This window comes from Vulpes lagopus, chromosome 14 (genome assembly GCF_018345385.1).
Source record: "Vulpes lagopus strain Blue_001 chromosome 14, ASM1834538v1, whole genome shotgun sequence".
Classification (NCBI taxonomy): Eukaryota; Metazoa; Chordata; class Mammalia; order Carnivora; family Canidae; genus Vulpes; species Vulpes lagopus.
In genome coordinates this window covers 17,179,608-17,203,316 of record NC_054837.1, presented here as the reverse complement: position 1 = coordinate 17,203,316, position 23,709 = coordinate 17,179,608, and the positions used below count along the sequence as shown (strand labels likewise).

The window sequence follows — 23,709 nt, the reverse complement described above, 5'->3', positions numbered from 1 at the left end:
TTGTCCCAGAGACTGCAGAGTCTGGCATTAGTGGGTAGCACTTTTTTTGGACTGTGGTTTTGGGGCCCACCTCTCAGAGGCCCCTTAGATCCTCAGAGCTGCTCCACTCCAGGGACTTCAGCTTGATGACTAATGTCACTTGGATGCCACTAGCCTTTTGTTTGCTTGTAGGTCTAGGTATGAGCTGGAGTATGCTTACGGTTACTCCTCCTCTTTGAAACACACACCCACACCCCATACTTATACACCCAGCACACATGCATCCATGTACACACACATGCACAAACATACACCACACACACTCACACCCTGCAGGAAGCACACACACGTGCACAGAAACATGAGCATACGGGCATGCACATTCAGACATTAACACTAATTACCTCTCAGGCCAAGGTATTAAGGGTAGGTGTGAAAAAGACAGGGGAGCAACGGGCTTAGGAGAGATGCTGAGAGGTTGTGGGTTGCCTAGCAACAGCCCAGGTTCGGGGTGGAGCTACTGGAGGGATGGGAAGTGCTTTGGGGCTGCAGGGGGCTGCCTGGAGTGTACAAGCAGAACTGTGTCTCCAGGCACGGTGCAGATGTGAAAATCACGTTTCTGATTCTATGGATTGAAGCAGAATGTAAAGGTTAGGAGTTATGATCTGACCATCCCTTCCTAATTTCTCACTCTGCTTTGTTCAATGCACCCTCATCAAGGCTGGCTATTTTAACAGGCCACACGTGTACTCTTGTGTGTGTGTGTGTGTGTGTGTGTGTGTGTGTGTGTGTTCAAACAAAATTGAGACCATGACTACAGTAATAGTTTGCTAAGCATTTTCATTCCTCCTAATGTGACAGGTAGGCGCTTTTCCCTCTCATTCAATATTCGTCTATGCCTGGCTTTAAGCACTCCTTTGTACAGACTACAAATTATCTAACCCATTTGCTATTGTTGGGTATGCAGGTTGTTTAAAAAAAAGCGATTTTCATCCAATTTAATCAACAATCAGGAGAACATATGTACCCAGAAATCCTTGTTTCTCTGAATATTTCATTAGGATAAAAGCCCGAGAGTGTAATTATTAAGTCCAAATCTATGAACGTTTTATGGCTTCTGACACAGAACTGCCAAATTTCCTTCCAGAAAGAGGGAACAGCAAAAATGTTCCGAGTGCCTACTATGTGGCAGGCGCAGGGCTGCTCAGGGAGGCAGCTCACCGAGAGACTGTCCCCATCTTCAGTGGGCTGCCAGCCTGGTGCGGGGCCAGGGAGGAGGTTGTCAACAACCTAACTGCACAAGTAAGACTACATGAGCTCAGCACTGTAAAAGCAGGGCAGCTTTGTCCTTCCGTGTCTGGCCTGTTTCACATAGCGTGACGTCGTCTGGGTTCATCCACGTTGTAGTGAATGGCTGGATTTTCCCTTTTACGACTGAATGATCTACTTCATGTTCCTACTTATAGGCGGAATCTAAAACAGTCACGCTCTTAGAAGCAGAAAGCAGAGTGATAGTGGTTCCCCAGGGCTGAGGGGACGGGGAAAAAGGAAGAGAATGATTGAAGGGTAGAGTTTTATTTGCACAAGATGAATAAATCCTAGAGTGCTGATGAGTAAGTAGACAAATTAGATGATCAGCAGGTGAATATGTCCGCTGGGCAGCACAGAGCCTACGGTTGCCATACTGTATTATATACTGAAAATTCTTTTTCTTTTTCTTTTTTTTTATTATTATTTAAATTTAATTTGCCAACATGTAGTATAGCACCCAGGTCTCATCACATCACGATGAAAATTCTTTTTAGAGGGTAGATCTTACATGAAGTGTTCTTATCACACATGTACACACAAAGAAGGAGGGAGGAAACTCTCTAGAGTTGACAGGCGCAGGGCACTGTTTGTGGTGACGTAACTTACCTTCAAGCTCATCGGGATGGAAACACTAAATAGGTAGGTGCAGCTTTTTGTATGTCCATAATTCCTCAGTCAAAAATGAATTAATTAAATCAAAAGAAGCAAGGTAGGACCAGGAACTGGCTTCACGGGGGTGGTGGTCAAGGCAGGCTCACCTGAGGAGGTGACACTGGACTGGTCCCCCAGGGATTAGTAGGAGCACTTGTTGGATCAGAAGTAGGGCCAGGTGACACAGAACTGCATAAGTCCTGATGAGCCACTTGAACTTGGTTCTAAGAACATGGGTATGTGATTTCAGCAGTGGAGGAATGAATGTGAAGGAGGCAGGGGGGTTTTCTAAAGCCAGCAGCCATTGCTGGGGCATGTTGTCCTTGGCCCCACACAAGAGCCTGACCACAGATGTCCACCCTTCCTTCTCTCCCCATTCCAGGGCTCAAGATGACAGGTGTGGAGTGTGTGGAGGGGATGGCCTCGGGCCTCTACCAAGAGCTCTTTGCGGCTGTGATCTCACTCATCAACAGGTAATGGCAGCCTCTTCACAGGTACACACATAAGCTCAAGCACAGGCACTTTAGCACAGTGAGGTTTGGGGGGAGGGTGGCTAGAGAAGAGTGAATTTTTGAGCTGGGTGGTGCTCGGTTTCAATTCTCCCTTGGTCACCCAAGGGAAATCATTTCAGCTCTCTGACTTCCCCTCCAGCTCCTGTGAAATAGCTCTACCCCCAACCGCCGCCAGGGTCATTGCAAGGATTAAGAGATAGTGCGTGTTTAACAGTTCTTCCTAATGGTGATCATAAACTACCGACAAGAAAAGCTAATGATTTGGGGGCCCCCGCTAAGTAAAGGCAAGGGCCTGCACTCTGTGTGTTTTATGTCTTATATCATTTACTATGTGCATCAGTCCATTTTACAGCTGAGGTAACAGGCACAGAGAAGTGGGGCTGGAAGGCGGGCACAGTGCTGTGCTCCCACCTCACACCTTTACGTTTCCCTGAATAACCCACCACAACGCTCTCATCCATTTCTTTTTAAAATTCTTTGCTAAGGATGGAAAGCAACCCAGGTATTGTTTTGGAATGGGCCAGGAGCCTACCGGGCTGCAGGGGCCAGGAGCCTGATTTCTATCACTGTAAGGGCTTCCCTCCTCGGTTCCTGAGAGCAGGAGGCGTCATTAGGCTTCGGTCAGCCTGTTAGTGGGGCGAGGCTGGTGCGGAGCAGCAGAGCAGCAGGGGTTCTTCTATGATGCTGGGACACTGCATCCACTTGCTCTCTCACTACTGGAGCATTTGCCATCTGAGGCCACAGACGCATCATCTAGAAACCAAGGAGATCGTGCATGCTTGGAGGAGGGAATGCCAGGGGTAGGGAATGAACAGCTGGCGGGAGAAGCTGCCTCGGCCTGCAGAGGGGGGCTGCTTCATCGCATCCTTCAAACCGTGTCTCCATGATACAGAACCCACTCCCCCACCACCTATGAGCACCTCGTAGGCACCTGGTTTCTTGAGTGTTAACTGATAATCTTCACGCATGTCTATGTGGTGGTTGATCTTCTTGGCCCCGTTGTATAGATGGAAAACCTTGGCAGGTAATGCAGGAGAGCTAAGGTTCGAACAAGCGCCCTGCAAAGGGTAAGGCCAATCGTGATAATAATCATAATAATAATAGCAGGCAACCTTTACTAAGCACGTACCCACCCCCGCCGACCTGGCACTAAGAGCCTGGATGTCTCATGACCTCCAGCCCTCCCAGCAGCCTTCTGGGTGTGTCCATCATTGACCCTTTTGCAGCTGAGGCCCAGAGAGGTTGGACAGATCTCCCAAGACACACAGCCCCCCTGGCTGCAGAAGGAAGGTTGGAGCCTTTGTGTGACTATTTCCAACATCTCTCAAGTCCTGCATTTTTGTTTAAATTTTATTTATTTATTTATTTATTTATTTATTTATTTATTTATTTATGATAGTCACAGAGAGAGAGAGAGAGAGGCAGAGACACAGGCAGAGAGAGAAGCAGGCTCCCTGCATCGGGAGCCCGATGTGGGACTCGATTCCGGGTCTCCAGGATCGCGCCCTGGGCCAAAGGCAGGCGCTAAACCGCTGCGCCACCCAGGGATCCCAAGTCCTGCATGTTGATTCAAATAATCCCTTCTCTGGCCACCCCAACAGATTCATCAAAATGATCGTAGGAGGTGCAGACAGATTCATCAAAATGATCGAAGGAGGGCACCCCCCGTGACTCAGTGGTTTAGCGCCACCTTCAGCCCAGGGCATCATCCTGGAGACCTGGGATCGAGTTCCACATCAGGCTCCCTGCATGGAGCCTGCTTCTCCCTCTGCCTGTGTCTCTGCCTCTCTCTGTGTCTTTCATGAATAAATAAATAAAATCTTAAAAAAAAAGATCCAAGGAGGAGAGGGCTTGAAAGAATGTCTTAAATGGAGGCACCAAATACCAAATGCATGTTGTTTTTCTATTGCAACATGTCCCTGAGAAAGACAAGGAGGCTCTGGTTCTAGTTTATGGACAATCTGTAGTGTGACCTTAAGCAAGGCATTTCTCCACTGTGGGCCTGGTGGAGAAAGAGCCTTTCCTGAAGGCCTGCTATATCTGTGAGAGGCACTTTCCTCACTTTGACTCCCATGATTCGACCTTGAATCTGACCCCTCAGCATCAACCTATTCAACCCTACAATCATTTAACAGCTGGGGACACGTTGGCTCAGAGAGTTTAAGTAACTTGCCTCAGGTCACACAGCCTGTAAGCAGTGAGCCTCATTTTGGCCCTAGATTGCCGGATCCTCAGGCCCACCCAACATGCTGCCTCAGTCTCTCCATATCTGCCATGGGGGAGTGGGGGGCGCGGGCCATCTGGGCTCTAGGGTCCCACGTGGTCTTGAGGCCTCTCTCCTTTCCCCCCAGGTCCTTCTCTTCCCACCACCTCTCCATGGCCTCCATCATGGTGGTGGACTCTCCGGGCTTTCAAAACCCGCGGCACCAGTGCAAGGACCGGGCTGCCACCTTCGAGGAGCTGTGCCACAATTACGCTCATGAGCGCTTGCAGCTGCTTTGCCACCAGCGGACCTTCGTCTCCACGCTGGAGCGATACCAGCAGGTACGACTTGGCTGCCGTGGAGCCATCGGCAGGGCTCTGGGGAGCGTGTGAGTCAGCCAGGGTTGCGGAACCGGTCCGGCCCGTCGGTAACCCTTGGCTTCCTCCTGTTTGGCCTGCCACTGAACGAAACCCTAACTCCAGGCCTGGCTTCCCAGACCCCTGCCGCTCCCCTATCTCCACGCACTGCTCGCTATAGTCCGCAAACTCCAGGAAACTTGCCCCCCTCCCCAGGCTTTGCACCCTCATTGGGGTGACCTCTTCCTCCTCGCCCACTTTGCCCGAGCTGGATGCTCCTCATCCAACATGGCTTGCATCTTCCCTGTGGAAAGCCCTTTGTGCTCTGGGGCCAGGGGAACACTCTGGATGGGAGGGTTTGCCCTGGCCTTGGGCTCCTAGGGTGGCAATATCTAACAAAGTCCTCGATGCACTTCCCTCCTAGGAGCCACCCTCCAGACCCTAGGAATGTGAACCAGGAAACGCAAATAGGCACGTTCCTGCCAGCCCTTCTCCTCTTGTTTTTTTTTTTTTAAGTTTAAATGGAAATATTACATTTCCACAGAAACTGCATCAGTCAGTAGTGTATGGCCCAGTGAATTTATCCAAATGAACATACTCATGCACATACCACCCAGGTGAAAAGTGGAACGCTGCCAGCACCCAGGATGGCCCCATCATATCTACTGCTTCTTTCTTCCCTGAAGGGGAGGGACCTCTTTGACGCCAGCAAATGCTAATAGCATGATGTTGGAAATGACCATCTTGCTTATCAATTGGATAATGGTATTCAAATTATGGTCCTTTTTTTAAATCTATTTATCTTTTTGGTTGGAGTCTGCACAGCAATGAACACGAAAGCACCAACGTGGATAAATCTGAAACACGTGACACTAAAATGATGAGCCCTGGGGTCTGACTTTAACCCTCTCACTTATTGGCCATGTGGCTGTAGGAAAGTCACTCACTCTCTCTGATTCTTGATTCTATCACATGTAAAATAGAAATAAAAATATTCCCATATCAGTTATCAATTGCCACAATAATGCTAGATAATAACGTGCCCCCGAATATAGTGACTTTGAAAATTACCTTTTGTTATTGCTTACAAGTCTCTGGAGTGCCTGGGCAGCTCTCTGGTCTTGGCTAAGCAAACTCTGTGTCTGTGGGCAGGTGCAGGGCGGGTAGATGGCTCTGATGGTCCTGGGTGGCTCTCTCCTGCGTCTGGGGGTCAGCTGGCCATGAGCTGATCCAGGCAGGCCTTGGCTGGGATGACTCATCTGTGTGCCAGGAATGTCCTATCCACTAGTAGACTAGCCTAGGCTGTGCTCATGGTGCTGGGCAGGGTTCCAAGAGACAAGCAAGAGTGTGCAGGGCCCCTTGAGCCCTAGGCTTGAAACTGGTGATATCACTTCTGTATTCAGTGGGTCACGGCAAATCTGGAGCTGAGCCCTGACTCAAGGGATGGAGAAATAGGTTCCACTTCTTGATGGGAGAAAATGCAAGAGTGAGATACATAGAAGGGGAAAGAATGGTTTTTTGTGGGTTGTTTTTGTTCTTTTTAGAGAGAGAGAGAGAGAGGGAGAATCTCAGGCAGACTCTGTTCTGAGTGCGAAGCCTGACATGGGGCTCAATCTCACAACCCTGAGATCATGACCTGAGCTGAAACCAAGAGTCAGATGCTTAACCGACTGAGCCACCCAGGTGCTTACTTATTTCTGATGATCAAAGCAATATATGTTCTTTATTTAAAAACTGGAAAGTGCATGGGACTGGCCCTCAGCAGAAAACAACCTCCTTTAGGAGCCCCACCACCCACAGGCAAGCACTGTTGCTGCTGTTCTGTACTTTATACCACTTAATTTTCCATATATTGTCCTCTCTGCAGATTTCCCATCCTTCCCTACACACGATTTTGTTGTCTGCTACCTTCCTGTGTTATTCACGTATTCTTGTTCCATTTGCAACTTTTAGTAATCATACTTTTCACTGGTTACATCCAATGCTGTCTCACCCCTCTTTTATGCATCTGGGTGATTTCCACAACGACGCTCTTGTAAACAACGCTGTGATGGGCATCTTCATGCACAGCCTCACCTGGACATTTCCGATGACTTTTGTATGGCGATCGTCATTAACCATAGTTTGTGCATACTGCCTCTGACACCCAGTGCTCGGCCCAGCACTCGTGAGTTCCCCAGTAAATACTAGAAAATTTTGGACTGAGTGACTAGCTTCTGATAAAGTTCTCACCGCAATTGCTGATGAGCCTGCAGGATGAACGTGTCTGGATGTTATTGGAATGTTAGTCTATCCCTTTTTTTCTCATCCAAAGCCTGAGCGGTGAGGATACAAACAAACAAATAGCCTGATTGGAAAAAAAAGGCAAAAGATTTGAAGAGATATTCCCCCCGCCCGGCCCCCTAAAAAAAGACAGACACATGGCCAATAAGCATCCAAAATTTAAGGAACTGCAAATCAAAACACTGAGATACCACTTCATACCCTGTAGAATGAATAAGATCAAAAACCCCAGAAAATAGCAAGCAGCAAGCGTGGGAGGGGATGTAGAGAAATTGGAACCCATGTGCCTGGCTGGTGGGATTATAAAATAGAGCAGCCGCTGTGAAAAACAGTATGCTATTTTTCTGGAAAAAAAAATGAAAATTAGAATTACCCTATGATCCAGCAGTTCTAACCACGGTATCTACCCCAAAAGAGTTGAAAGTAAGTTCTTGAATAGATACATATATGCCCATGTGCACGGCAGCATTGCTCACAGTAGCCAAAGGGTAGAAGCAGCCCAAGTGTCTGTGGGTGGATGCGGACATAAAGAAATGTGATCTCTCCACACGATGGGCTCCTTATTATTCAACCATAAAGAGAAAGGAAAATCTGACCCATTCTGCAACATAGATTGAACCTCCAGGACACTATACAGAGTGCAATAAGCCCATCACAAAAGGATGAATCCTGTATGACTCCACTCATGAGATACTTAAGAACAGTCAAATTCACAGAGACGAAAAGTGGAACAATGATTGCCAGGGGCTGGAGGGGGAGGAAGGGAGTGGATAGTCAGTGTTTAATGGAGACGGAGTCTCAGCTTTGCAAGATGGAAAAGTTCTGGAGGTGAGGGCCGATGACAGTTGCACAACATGTGAGTGAGCTTAATGCTGCTCACTGTGCACACCGAAAGGTAGATTTTTATGCCGTGGATAGTTTAGCACAATTAGAAAATAATGTGGGCGCCTGGCAGACTCAGAGAGGCAGAGACACAGGCAGAGGGAGAAACAGGCTCCATGTAGGGAGCCCCATTTGAGACTTGATCCCGGGACCCCAGGATCATTACCTGAGCCAAAGGCAGACACTCAACTGCTGAACCACCCAGGTGCCCTGTAGAACTTACTTTAAAAAAAGATTTAAAAAGGATAATTAAAAAAAGGTGAAGGGGAGATGACAGCCCTCACTTATCTCTCCTCCTCCAGAAGTTTTCCACCCTGTTTAGCTCACAGAAGGAACTAATGCTGAACTTTTGTCATTTTCCAGGAAGGTATTTCCGTGCCGTTTGACCTCCCAGAGACTTCCCCAGGGACCACGGTGGCTGTAGTGGACCAGAACCCTTCCCAGGTAAGGCAGAGCCCAGCAAACCGAGGCTCTCAGACACCATGTGGCAAATAACAAGATGACTTGAGCTTTTAAGCCACTAGCTGTCTCTGCTGTTGGCCTTTGGAAACCCATGGGGATTGTTAAAACCGCTGAAGCTGGTGACCCCCTCTCCGCCTGGTCCGAGGGTGTGGTCCCGGGCGATGAATCCTCAAACCCCTTCAGTTTGAGAACTACCTCTCTACCTGATGTCTGACACCACGTCTCGCCAGCACTCACACCTGGCAGCCCGTGGTGAGCTGAGGGGACACCTGGGGGAAAGGTCCGGTGTTCAGATGCAGGTGCCATATCTGGAAGAGCCTGGGGGAAGGGGCTGATGGTGGATGGAAAATGGGGGCAATGCTGGGTCCACGCATTTACAGGCTTTAGGTTGCGGGTATACCTGAGTCTTTACTGTCCCCATCCCGAGAGCTCCCTGGGGTGACCCCAGACCTCCTCTGCTCAACTATCCCTCAGAACTGCCCTGAACCATTTCGCTCAGCTCAGCCGGTTCTGGTCCAATCTCAGTGACCTTGAGCAAATCCCTTCACATCTCTGGGTCTCTCAAGTTTTTTCCGTCCCTAAAATGGGAACAATAGCATGCTCTGGGATGGTTGTGAATGTTTATGAGATGTGGCACACAGAGCAGCTGGCAGGGTGCATGGCATGTGCTAGGTGTCCCACAGGTCACATTTTCCTCCGGCCATGTGAGGCTGCCACTTTTGTCATTCTTTGTCTCCTGTTGGCCACCCCTGGCCTTCTCTTCCAAGCCTTCTCTTGGCTCCTAATGGCCTGCACCTGCTCCTGCAAAGCAGCCTTGTCCATGAGCCCTGCCGGTCACTACCTGTTTATGCTTCCAGCTGGCACCTCTTGGGCTGGTTCCCCCTCCCTATTGTGCTTCCTGACCTGGAAGAGGCAGGCCTGGAGGGGTGACCTGGGCAGTGTGAGGAGTGGGAGGTGGGGTGGGGGCCTGGGATTCCTTGGACGCTGGGGCAGTGGCTGGGAATAGCTACCTTCTGAGGATGGGCTGGCTGTTAAATTCAGCCCCATAAAGAAAGGCAAGGTGAAGGCTCTGGATATCTGGGATCCGGTTCCCGTTCTGCCCCTGTGCCTCTCCATGTGACCCTGGATATGTCCCTTGTCCTTTCTGGGCCTCTTGGGGGCATGGCCCAATATTTCCCAGCTGGGGTTCCCAGCTGCCCTGGTTTGCCAGTGACTTTGCTGGCTACAGCTCTGAAATCCTCATGCTCTGGGAGGTCCCTCAGTCCCAGTCGCCAAGGGACAGCCAGTCACCCCATGCATCATATGCATTTCCTCCATAACCCCTTGGTGCCATTTTTAGTGATGCCGACTCACTGTGGGCCTCAGATGAGCTGCTTAGCTTCTCCAGGGCTCTCTGGTTCCTAGAAACAAAACTTCAGAGTTGCCTAGACGGTTTCTGAAGCTCATGACTGGATTTCAAATTCCCATGCCTATGCTATTGAGCCAAGTTCGCCTTCTCTTCTAGAACATTCTTTGGGTACTCAACGCCCCACTTCCCACTTAAGATCTTAGTTTAAAAAAATACAGACTTCTAAGAAGTGATGCAGATGGAATTAATCCTTTGATGTTTGGCTGTGCACAAATACACACAGCCGCCTGCGTGTATCTAGAATGCCTAATTCACAGAGTGTGTTTCTTGTTACTTCCCTGCTGCAGCCCTCTGACAAGGTATCGTCAGTCACCATTTTACATAAAAAGGAAATGAGCTCAGAGTGGTGCAGTAAGTTACCCAAGGTCACACAGGAGGTGAGGACAGAGGCCGGATTTGGACCTCCTGAAGCAGGGGGTAATAGTTTTGAGGTTTCCATACCGGGAGTCTGGGGGTGAGTGGGAGCATGGCTCTGGGCCAGCATGTCTGAAGCATGATGCCAGGGACTCAGATCTTCCGACTCCCAGAGGTGGGAAGAGAAGCCCAGGACCAGCCTCTGTCTGGGATCAGGGCTCCACGGTGATCCTGGAATTTTCCCCCAGGTCCGCTTACCAGCTGTTGGAGGTGCTGAGGATGCCAGGGGCCTTTTCTGGCTCTTGGATGAAGAGGTCCGGGTGGAGGGCTCCAGTGACAGCGTGGTGCTCGAACGTCTCTGTGCGGCCTTTGAGAAGAAAGGGGCTGGGGCCGGAGGTAAGAGAGTCAAGGCAAAGGACAAAGGGAGAAGGGCACTCTGTCCAGCCCGGGAGTTTGAATCTGTCCTTGTCTGCTGCAGAGAAAGCCCCAATAAGGCCTGTACGAGGTGAGGTGGGGTATGGAGGCATCTGAGTGCATAGATGTCTGTGCCTATGCCTGTGTGTGCTTTCATTCATTTATTAATGAATGACATTTATCAATCAATTTAATTATTTATTAATCACTATTCAATCAGTCATTTATCAAACAATTATCAATATAGTCAACACATGTATTGATTGGCTACTGTGTGCTGGGCACCACACTACCCAGTGATGAGCCAGCCATGGGATGTGGCCCATGTCTTCATCAGGGGAGAACATGGGGGGAAAGACTGGACAAGCAAACAGATAAGCCTGTCCCTGTTTGGTGAACCTTAGATGAAAGACCCTGGTGCTTGATGGTGTGTGTCAGGCAGACCAAATTCTTCCAGGAGCCAGAGGGTCTTGGGGGGACAGGCGTGCAGGCAAATCTGCCAAAGAAGAGGAGATACAGTGCAGGAAAACAAGGTTGGAGATGTTGTTGGGGCTCAGACCGCTGGAGGCCCTTGTGAGCCACACAAAAAGACATTAGTCTCAGCCCTAGAGCTCTGAGAAGCCATGAAGGATTCCAGGCAGCAGGAGGTATGGTCAGATTTACGTTCTGGAAAGTTCATGCATGTGGTGGTGTGGAAGGCAGTCAGGGAGGTGGGCGGAGCCTGGGGGTATTTAGCAGGTAGAACCCACAGCACCTGGCAATGAGCTGGACTCGGGGGGGAGGGGAAATCATGACATCTAGATGGAACCACAGGTTGAATGTGGGCTTTGGCTTCATTCAGCCCCAAGTTCAAGTCCGGCTCTCCATGTTTCACCAATGTGACTCTGGGCAAGCCTCGAATAGCCCCAGATGGACTGCTCACATGAAGAGGACTGGGGGGCGGGGGTCACCTCTGCCTGCCTTTCACCAGGATTTGTGCGACGATGATTGGGTGAGAGAGGTATCAGCTTTGTTGTCGGCCTCTGAGAGTAGTGAGGGAGCGCTGATCGATGAGCACCGAGCTGTTGATGGCGATGAAGACTGTTATCCCCGTCAGTTAAGAGGTTGGAGGAGTGATGTCCATTCTGCGCACTTGGCACGGTGCTCAGAGCTTCATGGAGGCCGTCTGATCAAATTCTGTCATCAGTCTGGTGGTTGATACTCTTCTCCCCCAAGATGAGGACACTGAGCTCCAGAGGGATGCTTGTAGATATGTCTAAGGTCACCCAGAGGGGGACTGTCAGCAGGCAGATGCAAAAGCGACCTCTGTCTGGATCAAAATCTCTCTTGTGACTCTGCTGCCCCCCTCCACTCCACCCGGATGCCCTCAGGCATCTACGAAGGCAGATCCGCTTTGAGATCTTCCTGGTCCCCACTGGCCTGGCTCATTCATTCAGCAGTATTTATGGGGCACCTAACATGTGGCAACCTCTGTCCTACGGCAGGGCATACATCTCCTAAGAGGACAAATATCTCCACCTCCATGGGGCTGACATTCTAGCAGAGGAGATGGACGATAAAATGAGGAAGCCCGTAAGAGGATTGGGGACCACAATTCTGGTTGAGATCACTAAGAGGATCCAGGTTGGCAGAGAAGATGGTCCAGGCTTCAGCCGTGGGACACTCCAGTGTCAAGGCCTAGGGATAAGGCCAGGGACCAGGAAATGCAACAGAGGACAGGCAGCCAAGGAGGCAGGAAGGAAGCTGAGAGTGTGGCACTCTGGAAGCCACAGAAGGAGGGAAGGTACTGGCCTCACCTGGCCTCTCAGGTGAGGCGTGGCAGAGAAATAGCCATAGATTTGGCCACATGGAGGTCATTGGCAACTGGGACGAGTGCCGTTTCCATGGAATGTTTGGGGTAAGCGTCCACCTGGAGTAGTTTATGGGATACTGGGGAAAAAATTGGAGAAAGAGAGATGACAGCTCTCTTTGCTGCTGTCTGCTGGGCTAGTGACAGCAAAAACCTGTACCCCAAAGGGACCAGCTGAGGCCTCTCTCTGGGACGTTCACAGAGCTTTCCTGCACTGGCATCAGGGCCAGACTTTCTGAGCAGAAACCACGGCAACATCTGAGGGCTTTGGCTACTCTCCCCAGTGCAAGCTCAGGGCACCGGTACCCAAACGGATCCCAGAGGATTTGGCCTCGCAAATGTGGTTGTCCCAGGGCTGACTTCGCCAGGCACAGAGCTTTTAGGGGCCCACGCACATGTTCTAATTTCTGTTAAAAGAAGAAGAAAAAAATGAACTTTTAGGTCAAATATGATATATATGTATATGTGTATATATATGTACATGTATGTGTATGTATACGTGTATGTGTGTGTTAGGTATGGGCTGACTTGTATCCCACCTCAAATCCATGTGTTGAAGTCCCAGACTCCAAGAGTTCAGAATGTGCCTGCATTTGCTGTTTTTGGAGAAAGGGTCTTTAGAATGGTCATTAAAGTTAGGTGAGGTCTTAATTTCATGTGACCGGTGTCCTTAAAAGAAGAGATCAGGACTCAGATGTGCACGGAGCAAAAAGACAGGGAGAAGACAGCCAGCTACAAGGTCAGGAACGAAGCCTCACGGGAAACCAGCCCTGCCCATACCTTCACCTCCAGCCTCCAGCACTTTAAGAAAATACCTTTCTATTTTTTAACCCCCCAGCTATGGTATCCCCAGTTATGGCAGCTGTAGCAGACTCATATAGGGTACTTATGTGTTACTAGTATTATTTTATCATTTGCCTTGATATCAACAGTCATGAAATAAAACTTTTTTAAAAAATATTTTATTTATTTATACACGAGAGACACACAGAGAGAGGCAGAGGGAGAAGTAAGCTCCCCAGAGGGAGCCCAATGTGGGACTCACATCCAGGACCCTGGGGTCCTGAGCCAAAGGCAGATGCTCAACCACCAAGCCACCCAGGGGCCCCAATAACTTTTAATACATAAATATATTTTAATGGAAGAAGGGGCAGCCTATGAAGACAAAAGTGCCCAGGGCCCGAGCAAGTCATGATGCAGCCCCGGACTGCCGTCACCTTGCAGGTCCTAGAGCTTTACTGGCTCCCAGGGATGATTACCTCTCCTCTCTCGAGGTCACCTCTATTCTCCGAAGTACACCTGCCTCTTGACCAGCTGGGGAATGAGGATGGAGAGGCAGAGAGAATGGCTAGGAGTGAGCCCTTAGTCTAAGCGTCAGATTGTGGGTGCTACTGCACCCCACAGCAGGGTCGCTGAGGCCTCAGAGAAGCCAGGTGGCTTATAGGGCCCTGGAGGCATCCAAAATGAGAGCAAGTGCTGGGCCTGGGAGTCCTGTCTCCAAAGGCCACACAGACCTGCCACCCTTCTCTGGGCTCTGAAAGCAGCCCCTATATTTGGAGAATGACACCAGGGCTTTTGGAGTGGAGGAGGAACATCCCTCAGATCCTCAGGAAGCCGGAAGCCTGAGCTATTAAAAGCTCAACTGGGGACGCCTGGGTGACTCAGTAGCTGAGCGTCAGCCTTTGGGATCGAGTCCCACATGGGGCTCCCTGCATGGAGCCTGTTTCTCCCTCTGCCTGTGTCTCTGCCTCTCTCTCTGTGTCTCTCATGAATAAATAAATAAAATATTTACAAAAAAAAAAAAAAAAAAAAAAGCTCAGCAAGGTTTTAGACCCCAGAGATTTGGGCTGGATCCCAACTCTACTACTTGAGGGCAATGTGTGTGACTTCTGGGAAGCCACCTCCGCAGCCTGTAAAATAGGAATAATGGTGACACCCCCCCCCCCAGGGGCTCGTGTGAGGATGGAGGAGCTAATGTGTGCAAAGCCCTTCTACATCCTCCTCCCTCCCCTTTGTGCTCAGAGGGCCCCTCCTCAGAGACCTTCCAGGCCTTGTCTGAAGCTGTTCCCTCTGTAGCTCCATTGACCCAGCCTGACTCCCTGGTTATTTCCCTCAGGGGCCTCTCGAGGCTCTGGAATGTTTGGTCATTCACTTTCCTGTCCTCCGTCCCCGACCAGCCTGTGTGACCGTGGAGTGCACAGGGCGCACCTATGCTCCCTGCTGTCTCCTCTTGGCCTGGAACACAGCAGGGCGTCTGTGGACATCTGCTGTCTTCCCTTCTTCTCTCCTCACCTGCTCTGTTCCAGTCACTGTTCCAGCCACCCCGCGGCCTTGGCTGCTCCTCAAACTTGCCGAGCACACTTCCACCTCAGGGCCTCGCACTGGCAGTTCCCTCTGCCTGGAATGCTCTTCTGCCATGTTTCCACGTGACCGGCTCCCTCAACCTCCTACGGGTCTCAGGGGCCTGCCTGACCATGTTGTGAAAAGTAATGACCTCTCTCCACCCGTACCCCGGGCCCCCCTTCCCTTGCTCTTCCTGTCTCCCCTGCAGCCCTCATGCCAGACAGCTCGCATCTGTCCTCACGGGAATGTCAGCTCGTCAGGGCAGGGGTTAGCTGCCCCCCTTCAGCACCCAGGATGGCGCTGGCCCGAAGACCCCAACAAATCCTTGGTATAGAAGAGATGAATATGGAAAAAGACCCCGATCCAGAATCAAAGGAGGTGGATTTCTCCAACAGGATGTTTCCTGGATCCTGACTTTTAGGCAAATGACACAGAGGAGGCTCAGAAGGGGAAGGTCACGTAGGGCATGGTGGGGGCAGGCAGGGATCCGCAGAGATCTGTGGTCCCCTCTCCTCCTGTGAGGCCTGACCTGCCACACCCAGACACCCCCAGCAGGATGCTCTGGTGCTGGCCGCTCGCAGGAGGGAGACTGTTAACATTTGTTGTCCTGACCAGACAGAGATAGACTCATTACTTCAGATATTTTGGTTTTAAAAAAAAAAAAAAAAGGTCTTTTGTTTCTAGGGCTTTCTGATGAGCTCTGAGTTAATGAGAATGCTGTCTCGTAGCCCAGCGCTTGCTGTTACCTCTCCACTGAGTGTCTTGGGTGAGCAGCGGGCAGCCCCGTGGAGCGCAGGCCCAGCCGACAGTCAGGTGACAGGCTTCTGCAGCACAGACATAGAGGGTGGTTGGCGGGGGCACAGTGCCCCAGAAGCCCCGACCCCAGTCTGGGGGGGTTGGGGTCCTGGAGAGGTGATGGTGCAGGGCCACAACAGAGATATACTGGGTCAGGCTCTGTCTGGGGCTCCTGAGAGCAAACACTGCCCATGAAATGCTTGGATGAACAAACTGTGTTGAAACCACCTCCTGAAGAAAGGGAAGAGTGAGAGAACCCAGCAGAGCACCCCCCTGGGAGCCTGGGAGTGGTTTCCTGGGGCCGAACCCGGGAGGAAATGTGACGCTTCTCCTCTTTGTGTATCGGGCCACCAATGGGGATGAACACAGGCTTTGGGCCATCAGACCAGTGTCCTCATCCTGGCTCTGCCCCACGAGCTGTGCCACTTTAGCCAAGTGGTCTCATCTCTGAACCTCAGTGTTACCTTCTAGAAAACCAGCCCAGCAATGCTCACTTCAGAGACCTGAGAGGTGACATCATGCCTGAGTGCATGTCCAGCAAAGGCCGGTGGGTTCTCAGCAAACAAGACTCTCTCGCCTTCGGCCCCCCTCCCCAAATGCTCTTGGGGTCCTCATTCAGAGCCCAGCTCTGTGCTAGCCGCTAGACATGATGATGAATGAACATGGTCGCTGCCCTCAAGCTGCTTCCACTCCAGTCTGGAGAGCGGCCATGCAAACAGATACCTCGGACATTGTACAGGCAGCGTGGACGTACAGGCCAGACCCAGGTGGGTGCTGTGTCACCTGGCTTTCATTGGAAGGTGACCCCTTGAGGGCAGGGACTGCATGGCTCCAAAGGCCTCCTGGAAGCCCTTGATGATGGGACACTTGACTTCACTAGAAGCCTCCCTTGCTGGTAACTTCAGTCAGCCCTGGGTATCGAGCACAAAGACCTCCAGGAAGCCAAGCCCACGCAGAACCTGTGTCCCGTGCTCGTCGGAAGCCTGCAGACTCTCCGACTGTGGTGACTGTGTACGGAGTTCCAAGAGATGCGGGTTTCGTGTTTCCTCCCTCACTGCGGCATAGAGGTGGCAAATTAGCATTTGAGGGAGGGATGGGGGCCCTAGAACATGCTGGCACGTTGACAGGAGGAAGATGGGAACTCACGGACATTCAGAATACGTACAAGAACCGCAACAGTATGACCACTCCTGAGAGTAATGGGTCTGGGGCCATTACTCAACCCGAGAGCATCACTGCAAGTAGAGCGATATGATTAATGACCAGGATCCCACCCTCCCTCCCTCCCCCCATCCCTTCCTTCCTTCTCCCCCTCCCTCAGTCCCTTCCTCCCTTCCTTCCACATGTACTCCTGGACTCCATTCATGTACCAGGCAGCATGCTGAGTGCTAGGAATTTGGAGATGAGCACTTGGCTCTAGAACACTGGCATAAGATCGGATGCAAGAAATGGCTGTGACACCCACTACAGTTTACCGAGTGACAGCTGAGTGCCAGGCACCATGCTAACATACTTTACGCACATTATCTCCTTTAAGCTTTGTGCCATCCTGGGAGGTATATATATATATAATTTACATTTTACAGAGGAAGAGACTGAGGGTCAGTGATTTAAAATGCTTGGCCCCTGTCACACAGTAGTAAATGGTAGCGTCAGGACTTGAATGCAGGCCTTCTCTCGAAGCTCCAGGCCTTTTCGTTTTTCCGGCCTGGACCCCGCAACCAAGTGCGTGTCAACATCTCCCAAGAGTATGCTATGCCTTTAATTGGTTGGTGCCATTCAGGACGCTTTTCGGTGGCACACAAATATTTTCAAAATATTTAATAGATGTATACTTATTTCCAGAAAATAGAGCATGCACACCAAACCTGTCGTGTAATGCTTCATTATGCAGTGGATTCACCTGTTTATAAATGTTGGCCTATTTAAAGAAAATATTAAGTAAATAACAACCCAGGTGGTACATGGGTATGGCAAAAATCATCAACACTGTATGCACTGATGATATTTGGGGAAAACAGATATCCTGTGTTTCAGAAAGCAGGAATAGATTCTAGGTTAGAAATAATGCGTGGACATGCGTACACCAGGAGTGATGCGGGTGCCCAGAGCTGTTAGCTTTCGCTACCTGGAAATATACTTAAGTGAAAAAAGTGTGTTCTTGGTGTTGTCAAGTGATTGTGGAGTGTCACCGCCCCCACCGCCCCCTGCACATCCATACAACACTCATGTGCTAGGTCTGCTTTCAGGGACCTCTGCCCTCCGGTCCTGTGAGCAGCCCCTCCAGTTCGAGATTTTCCACCAGCTAGGACAGGACCCCGTGCGCTACGACCTCACAGGCTGGCTCCATAAGGCCAAGCCCAACCTTTCAGCCCTGGACGCCCCCCAGGTCCTGCAGCAGTCAAAAAGGTGAGTGTAGCCAGGGATAGGGACCAGCCAGGGGCATTCAGGGCTCTGCAGTTCCCTCCCCACTGGGGCCACGCAGTCCCAACAACCCAGTGACGGAGGGTCAGTCCAGCAACCCCATCGCTCAGATATCATGTGTCCCTGGAGCCAGCACAAGTCTAGCCAAAGAGAAAAGCTGGCCTTCTGTGGGTGGGGAGAGAGAGTAAGGGTAGCACAAAAGCTAGAAAGCTGAGCCTTCTTACTTTGGCTGTTTGCCTTTCTTTCATTAAGTATCTGGGAGATGATGTGACTGGAACGATTTTATGGACATCCTAGAACTAGGGGCTCATAAAACGGAAACGATAACATTTTGTGGTGTTAAAAAAAAAAAAAAAAGCGCACTGCATTCCCTGACGGCTGTGCTCAGAAGTGCTGGCAGCAAGCGCGGCCTGCAGGCCACAGTTACTGGAAAATGCTTCTGTGGGTGTGTGCATGTGCATGCCAGTATGCATGCTGATCCTCCCAGCTTCGCTGCTGGAGCCTTGCAGGGGCAGAGCTAGGGCACCAGAGAGAAATCGAGAGCACCAGGCAAGTGCTGGGGGCATGGGAAGGGGGAGGAGGCACGTACTAGCTACCCATGCTGTGAAGGCCCCAGGCAGTGAAGGGGCCTTCCTTTGATCACGCAGGAAAAGAGAGGCAGGACCCGGATCTATTTGGGTCTACATGGTCCTTGCAGAAGTTCTTGGCATGTGGGTCTGAGTCGATTGGAAAGCCCGTATGTGGGTTCAAGGGCATGCAGTTCGTGTAAGGAGGTCAAGCTGGGGTGGGGTGGGGTGGGGCACCAGAAGGAAGGTCCATGAGCACACAGAGGACAGTGCGGAGAGCCAGGGGACCTGAGTGAAGTCCTAGCCCTGCTGCTGCTCACCTGGGTGACTGCGGGCAGTCACTTTCTCTTCCCTGGATTTGTTTGCTTGTTTTGCTTCCTCCACCATAAAATGAGTGTTTGTTGGCCCGGGCTGTGAATCGGGCAGATACTGCACAGCTTGGGTGTCAGTCAGTTATTCAACTTCTGCTTTCACCACTTTCAAGCTGCATGATGCAGGCCTCAGTTTCACATTCTGAGAAGTGGGAATGGTGGGGCCAGGAGTATGGGTGTGCTGTGAGGCTTTGTGGCTTATTAAGGAGCCTGGTTCACTGCAGGCCCTCACTGCACACGTGAGTCCTCCTGCTCTAACATCCCACGACCTGCGCCCCTGGGCAAGAGATGGGGGATTAGGAAAGAGGGAGGCCAAGCTTTGTTGATCTGACGGCCCAGCGAGTTAGGGACATTCTGGGAGGAAGGAACCATGTGTGTAAGGCCCGTGGGAGTGAAAGAACCCAGCAGGTTTGAGGGTAAATTCCATGAGGATGTCTTGTGTGCTTGAGACCGAAGCATTGGTGATTTTTGAGAGCTGACAGTGTTTTTTTGTTTGTTTGTTTTTTTTGTTTTGTTTTGTTTTGTTTTTTAGAATGTGGTTTTATCCCCAGGAGTGCCAGATTCCCCAGATTCACTGCTGGTCTAACATTCCAATTTGCGGGTCCCACCCCATCTCTCAGGGGACTTATTTTGCCGGTAGGCTTCCCTGGAGGTGACTATGCACACTAAAGTTCCACTGCTTTGGTCAAATTCAATCATTCCATATATATCAAGCAAAGACCCAAAGCAGACATGACCTGTCCAGGGGTACATTTTCCCCTAAAAACCACAAGTCAGATCTACCCACCCTAGAGATAGGGCAACCCACATATGGGGCTCAGGGCTATGGGCAGCCTCTTCTCCCTCTGCCAGGGGGTGGTGCCTACAGCCTTAAGGCCCTGACCTCTCCTCTCACAGCTCCTGCTTCCAGGGGGGATCCTGCAGCTCCTCCCCAACTTCTTATTTTAATGCCAGTGACGTCAAGCCATTGGTAATCTTTGTGGCCTGCCATGCATTTAACCACTTTAAGTACCTTTGGATCTTGTGGATGAAGATCCTCAATAGTTTGGATAGTCTTCCCCAGACTATCCAAACTATTGAGGCATAGAGGGAGGCATAGAGGGAGAGAGGGAGGTGGATAACGCACCTTCAGGGCTGGGGACGGTGCAGTCTGGACTTGCAGAAAGTGATGGAAATTGTCTGCATGCTTTCACTGGAGGGGAGGGGACGGATGGGACCTGGGAGGCACCAGGCCTTCTCTGGGTTCCAGCCCCATCCAGGGCACAGCAGGGTCTTCCTGGCCTTCCTCACCCTTATTGGCCCAAACGGGAAGGCAAGGCAGCTCAGATTTATCAGAGCAGATGCTCAGGGAGCCCCGGCCCCACAGCTGTGTGTTACAGGAGTACTGAGAAGGCCCCCTCTGCTGCTGGGCATTGGGCTGGGCATTTCACTGATGCCCTTGTGGGGCCTCTTCAGCCCCTGACTTAGTCATTCTTGTATGAACTGTAGAGTAAGCGCCTACTATGTGCCAGACCTAGGAGCCTACTATGTGCTGGACCTGTTCTAGGGAGAACCAAGATGGCTTTGCTCTCTAAGAAAGTGCAGGCTCAGTGGGATTCCTACAGGCCTCTTAGTGACAACAATATCCAGCTGGGCTTCTTGCTGCTCTTGCTGTTCTAAAATCAGAGGAGGGGGAGGCCTGGAGAAACAAGCTGGCATTTGCCGTGAAGCAAAGACTTGTCTGGCAGAAGGGACTGCAGATAAAAGCGTAGCAGCCAGGATGTGTGACTCAAGGGGTGGATTCAGGGAGCAGGTTAGCAAGAAGCAAGCAGGGGGACCCATTCTCCGTGAGCCCCTAAAGTCCTTCTCTCTTCCCCGTCCTACCTGCCAGGGAGGATCTGAGGCTTCTATGCCAGCCCCGGGCCAAGGTGCCCCCCGTGTGCCGGGCCGTGGCTGGCCTGGAGGGCACCTCCCAGCAGGCCTTGCAAAGGAGCTGCGCCGTGAGGAGGGCGTTTGCCAGCAGCTTTGCCGCGGTGAAGAGGAGAGCCCCGTGCTCCCAGATCAAGCTACAGATGGTGAGCAGGAGCCCCAACTCCACGGAGCCCTGGCCTCCACTGCCACTCCTCCTCCAGGATGAGTTATCGGCCCGCATCATCTTGAAACTCCTCCGCGAGCCTGCAGAGGCAGACCTCACCCTGCCTTCCATGGAGGAGGAAGGCTCAGAGCAGCAGAGAAACGTCCACCATCAAATACCTGGGGAGTTATCAATCCACATCCAAGGCCAAAGCCTTGAGCAGCTTTGGAAAGTCCCAGGATCCTCAAATACCCTCTTTTTTTTTTTTTTTAAGATTTTATTTATTTATTCATGAGAGACAGAGAGAGGCAGAGACATAGGCAGAGGGAGAAGCAGGCTCCATCTGAGGAGCCTGATGTGGGACTCATTCCTCAGACCCTGGGATCACACCCTGAGCCAAAGGCAGATGCTCAACCACTGAGCCACCCAGGCATCCCCTCCGAATACCTTCTTGACCAGGGTGACGAATATCACAGCCAAACCAGCCCTGTCTCAGCTCTCACATGCCTCATTTTCACCATGAGGCTCTCCTTGGGGAAGGCAGCAGGATCTACAACTGGATGGAAATTCATCCAATAACAAATGAGAATGCCTCGGTGGGTCAGTGGTCAGTCTGAGCCCAGAGGGTGGGGCATGGGGAGAATACATTTTTGGAGGAAAAAAAAAATCCTCATAGATTATTAAACAGAAGAAGCCTGTAGGCCTGGGTCCTGGCTTCTAGCCTGCCTCTTCTGCTAGGGGTCTGGGTGATATGGGATCTTGCTTGCCCTCAGTCTCCCCAGTGGTTACAAGGGCTGTTAGAAAAGCCCTTTCCCCCTTTTTTCTCATGAGCATCAATAAGGCCGTGATAGGCATAGTCCTTGGCATAGGACATGGGGACCCCCAAGGATGCCCAGGTAAGGCTGAATGTATATTTGGGGAGCGTCCCTGTCCATCTCATCCCAAAGCAGCGAACCTTGACTTCCCTCTCTCCTCTTGGTCCTAGGATGCATTGACCAGCATAATTAGACGGTCCCAGGTACACTTCATCCATTGCCTTGTGCCAGGCCCTGTTGGGGAAAGCAGGGTTGGGCAGGGGCCTCTGACCCCACCACAGCCTGGCAGAGATAAGCCGGGGACAGGCGGACTGCTGACCTTGGACATCCCGGCACTGAGGGTGCAGCTTGCGGGGTCCCACATCCTGGAGGCACTGCGTCTGCACAGGGCAGGTAAGAGACAGCCAGGGAGTGGGCACCTTATGTCTGAGTCCATGGACGTGCCCACTGACCAGTAGCACCCAGGGACGGGAGCACCAGCTGTGTGCCAGCAGCTCATGTCTGGGAAGTGGAACGCTAGGCATATGGATCAGCATATGCAAAGGCCCAGAGGCAGGGAAGAGCCTGGATTTTCAGGGACTGGGGTTCAAAATGCAGGGCAGTTGTGGCTGATGAGACAGGCCATCCACCAAGGAAGGCCGTGAGTGCCAATTTTGGAGGTTTGGCTTTCAGCAGGTCAAGCTAAGGTGGTAAGGAGGTGGCAGGGGCTGGATGTGATTTTAATCTGAGAAACAAAGTCTTTAGGTCAATATTTCAGAAAGTAAGCCTGCACCCGAGCTTTCCACATAAGCTCATTTTAGTGGCTGAGTTCGCTCTGAATCCTTCTGATTCTTTTCTGCCTCTGGGACCCCAGAGGCCACCGAGTGGATTCCCCTCCCTGACATTAGAAATGGCTCAGGCACGGTCACAGTCTCTGCAGGGGACGGGGTAGCTGGGTTGGGGTGGTGGGAGGCTGGCGAGGGGGGCACCTGTTCATTTAACTTCTCTGTGGTCACTGATGCCCGGCTTGTGGCTGTGGTCCCATTTCCTCCCGCCGCATTAATATCCAGCACCCAGAGCACTAGGTATGTGACACACAGGCTGGAAGCAGCTGGAAGCAGAGAAGAGACCCTCACTTCTCTGAGCATCTCATTGATTTTTCCTCTTGCCTGCACAACCGCAAGCGAAGGGTGACAGATAATGTCACAGGGGAAGAGCAGAATGGTCACAGCGGTGGCCGATCGATTCAGCCCGGCTGGCTGGCTGGCTGGCTGGCAGGAGGCGCTGGGCCTTTGCAGACGCCGTGGACTACCCGTTAGAAGCCCTGCATGCAGGCTTGGGTCCGCTGTCCCTTCCCAGTCCTCGGCCTTCAGTCCTCTCCGCGGTGTCTGCCCTGTGCATTCTCAGTGCAGCCCCCCTGGGGCAGGATAAGTTTTCCAACCAAGTAAAGATTTGATGCCTCATGAAGGAACTTTCCGATTTTCTGCCTCCCTGGCCTGGTTAGTTCCTCATTTTTCTGCTCAAAGTGGTTTCTGTCTCTCTTACACTGTATAAGAAATATGTCTGTGCACATGTGGATATACACCCCTATCAAATATTTATGAATTTGAATTCGTGCATGTTTGGTGCATTTATGCATATACCCACGTGCACACATAATGCACACGTATGTGGGCAGGGTATCGAGTGCCTACGATGT

The 23,709-nt window shown here is 51.3% G+C and overlaps 1 protein-coding gene across 2 annotated transcripts in view; it reads left to right on the top strand.

Annotated features, from left to right (window-relative positions):
• MYO18B (myosin XVIIIB) overlaps positions 1-23,709 on the top strand; it is a 256,479-nt gene that overhangs the window by 70,942 nt on the left and 161,828 nt on the right. For both annotated transcript variants that reach the window (XM_041729151.1, XM_041729150.1), the window contains exons 14-20: positions 2,324-2,414; positions 4,805-4,997; positions 8,541-8,621; positions 10,650-10,797; positions 18,052-18,211; positions 21,034-21,217; positions 22,202-22,424. In XM_041729151.1, the coding sequence (XP_041585085.1) occupies positions 2,324-2,414; positions 4,805-4,997; positions 8,541-8,621; positions 10,650-10,797; positions 18,052-18,211; positions 21,034-21,217; positions 22,202-22,424 (1,080 nt within the window). The remainder of the gene's footprint in view (positions 1-2,323; positions 2,415-4,804; positions 4,998-8,540; positions 8,622-10,649; positions 10,798-18,051; positions 18,212-21,033; positions 21,218-22,201; positions 22,425-23,709) is intronic.